The sequence below is a fragment of the Megalobrama amblycephala genome, linkage group LG21, assembly GCF_018812025.1.
Source record: "Megalobrama amblycephala isolate DHTTF-2021 linkage group LG21, ASM1881202v1, whole genome shotgun sequence".
Lineage (NCBI taxonomy): Eukaryota > Metazoa > Chordata > Actinopteri > Cypriniformes > Xenocyprididae > Megalobrama > Megalobrama amblycephala.
The window spans coordinates 30,864,008-30,867,492 of record NC_063064.1 but is presented as its reverse complement, the minus strand read 5'-3'; the positions used below and the strand labels follow the sequence as shown (position 1 = coordinate 30,867,492).

At 36.1% G+C, this 3,485-nt stretch overlaps 1 protein-coding gene across 1 annotated transcript in view; it reads right to left on the bottom strand.

Moving 5' to 3' along the window:
* Window positions 1-1,780: 1,780 nt before the first annotated feature.
* LOC125257125 (tether containing UBX domain for GLUT4-like) overlaps window positions 1,781-3,485 on the bottom strand; it is a 2,499-nt gene continuing 794 nt past the window's right edge. The window contains exons 2-3 of the mRNA XM_048173583.1: window positions 2,079-2,134; window positions 1,781-1,984 (exon numbers count right to left, since the gene is read on the bottom strand). Coding sequence (XP_048029540.1) covers window positions 1,837-1,984; window positions 2,079-2,134 — 204 coding nt within the window. The 3' untranslated portion in view covers window positions 1,781-1,836. The remainder of the gene's footprint in view (window positions 1,985-2,078; window positions 2,135-3,485) is intronic.

Genomic DNA, 3,485 nt, shown 5'->3' with positions numbered 1-3,485 from the left:
TGATGTGTGTTGTGATGTGATGTGTTTTGTGATGTGATGTGTGTTGTGTTGTGATGTGATGTGTGTTGTGATGCGTGGTGATGTGTTTTGTGATGTGATGTGTGTTGTGATGTGTGTTGTGATGTGTGTTGTGATGTGATGTGTGTTGTGATGTGTTTTGTGATGTGATGTGTTTTGTGATGTGATGTGTTTTGTGATGTGTGTTGTGATGTGATGTGTGTTGTGATGCGTGGTGATGTGTTTTGTGATGTGATGTGTGTTGTGATGTGATGTGTTTTGTGATGTGATGTGTGTTGTGATGTGATGTGTTTTGTGATGTGATGTGTGTTGTGTTGTGATGTGTGTTGTGATGTGTGTTGTGATGTGATGTGTTTTGTGATGTGATGTGTGTTGTGATATGATGCGTGTGTTGTGAGATGTGTTGTGATCTAATGTAATGTGATGTGATGTGTGTTGTGATGCGTGTTGTGATGTAATGTGTTGTAATGTAATGTGTGTGATGTGATGTGTGATGTGATGTGTGTTGTGATGTGTGTTGTGATGTGATGTGTGTTGTGATGTAATGTGTTGTGATGTGATGTGTTGTGATGTGATGTGTGTTGTGATGTGATGTGTGTTGTGATATGATGCGTGTGTTGTGAGATGTGTTGTGATGTAATGTAATGTGATGTGATGTGTGTTGTGATGTAATGTGTTGTAATGTAATGTGTGTGATGTGATGTGTGTTGTGATGTAATGTGTTGTGATGTGATGTGTGTTGTAATGTAATGTGATATGATGTGTTGTGTTGTAATGTAATGTGATGTGATGTGATGTGTGTTGTGTTGTAATGTAATGTGATATGATATGTTGTGTTGTGATGTGTTGTAATGTAATGTGATGTGATGTAATGTGATTTGATGTGAGTTGTGATGTGTTGTAATGTAATGTGATGTGATGTAATGTGATTTGATGCGAGTTGTGATGTGTTGTGTGTTGCAATGTGATGTGATGTGATGTGTTGTAATGTAATATAATGCAGGCCAATTAAACCCACAAACCTTGTGTAAATATCTTTGTGTACTTATAACAGATTTTTTATATATTTCTTTTATTCTTTCACAGGAAAACAATATTGTGCATTTGAAGACATTTTTAAGAACATAAATGTCCTTATTTTGATGGCAATTAATTAATCAATAATCGTGACAACATTTTCTGAAGGTTAAACAGCTTCTTTCACTGACTTCATTAAGTGCTTCCAGCCTATTCTGCCCTTTCATGAAAGAGGCTGGGGATTGAATGTGCACGTGTTCAAAGGGGAGAAATAAACATTTTGAACTGAGAAATCAAACAAAGTGCTGATTATTTTTGCTGCGCATGATGGTGCAGTGAACTCTGGATTGAAGGATGGTGAGGTAATTCACACAGCACACACTGAGCTCATAACACCTCGATAGACAAAGATAAAGCATCATTTCTGAGAGATAATGCAGTATACTTTTATGTAACGCTCACAGTCACATCACCCGCTGCCAGAAGCACTCAGAGAAATTCTCAGTTTTAAAACTACTGCACTAAAACTTAAAACTATTTCAAACTTACTATAAAATGTTTAATATTACAACTTTAAGCTGTAAAACCTACAACAAACGTTCCAGCTAGGCTTTCTCAAGCCAACATCAAGGTTTGTCTACAAACTATACTTTACTAGTTTTCAGTTATTCTTTATTTAGCAACACACTACAATCTTTTATTTTTTTCTCTTTTAGTTACTGAAAGAGGGATAAACTCTGCATATAAACCAAAGCATAAAAATGCATTGCATTATAGAAGGCCAAATTAAAACAATTAATTTCATGAAGCTTCATTCACAAACAGATTACACACCGCGCTCTCGGCTCCCGCCTGCTGCCGTGAACACGCCACCATCTCCAGCTTGGCATTATTTGGCAGACTGGCAAACCGCCACTGCAGAGTCAAATCTAGAATGTTCCTCTGAAACCTGCAGATAAAAAGAGAGACATATCAGAGCCGTCACACACACACACACACACACACACACACTCTGTGTTTATATAATTTCAGGTTAAACTCACTTGAGTCCATGTTCATCTGGATTAAAGCCGTGCTTCTTACACACATCCTCAAGAACCTGAAGAATTAATCATTTTAAAGGATTAGTTCACTTTCAAATGAAATTTTCCTGATAATTTACTCACCCCCATGTCATCCAAGATGTTCATGTCTTTCTTTCTTCAATACGCATTTCCGTATTCTTCAAAAAGCTTACGCTACGAATCCTACGCATTCACTATTCTACTTACAGAATGAACGCGGCGCCTAGTGCTGCAACGTCGCGTCAATGTCATAAATTACGTCGACTACGAAAATACATTGATGTGCGTGAAATGCGTTGATGCGTCACACTGTTTACATTCATCTCGTGTAATGGTGGCTTCTGCTCCTGGGAATGCAGAAAGTTCCATTCTATCACAAAAACTAGACCACGATTATCAAAAGTATGGGAATACTTTAAACAGAGGCCAAATAAAATGGTCCTTTGTTCCCTTTGTAAAACCGAAATGGCGTACCACGGCAGCACAACTGCCATGCACGAGCACTCTCCGACCTCAAAAGGACAAGCCATCTGTGTAAGTATTTATTATTACAATTAGTTTTGGGAGTAATTATTGCGTTCCTACCTGCTGTGTTTCGGTCAAGAATTAATTCATATATGCTAGGTAATAATGGTAATGCTAATCGCTAACGGTATAAACTGTAAACATACATTACTGTATAGGTTACTTTGGCAAAAATAAAGCAAACTTTAACTTTTATTTAACATCTACGGGGTTGTTAGAAGTTGTTTATGCACGCAGACTTTAAATTAACTACAAGATTTACATTAACAATATGCTGTAATCTAGTAGTGTACGTGAACATATAGATAAATAGGCTACTAGTGCATTTTTGTTTACTTTCACTGTCACTGTTTGCACGCCCCAGATGGCCATTACACTTACTGATAGCATACGTAACATGATGTATACTGTAAAAACTTCAACCACATTGAAGTATTTTTTAGAAAAAATTTAATAAAAGTTGAAATATTATATTAGAAGGTAATTTTTTGTAAAGTTATCCAAAGGATTCATTAGCTAATCAAAAAAAGAACACTAGATTAATAAAAAAAAAGTTATAAAAATAATCGTTAGAGTAGTCGACTAATCGAAAAATAATTGTTAGATTAGTCGACAAAATAAATAAATAAATAAATAATCGTTAGTTGCAGCTCTAGCGGTGCCAGTTCCATTTTTTCCATAAGTAGAATAGGGAAGGTGTAGGATATACGGCGTAAGCTTTTTAAAGAATACGAAAGTGCTGTTTTGGCGAAAGCACTTGGAAGGCGATCATATGTTTAAATAAAGCATATACATTTACATTTTTTTAGAAAATGACCAATCGTTTCTCTAGATAAGACTCTTATTCCTCGTCTGGCATCG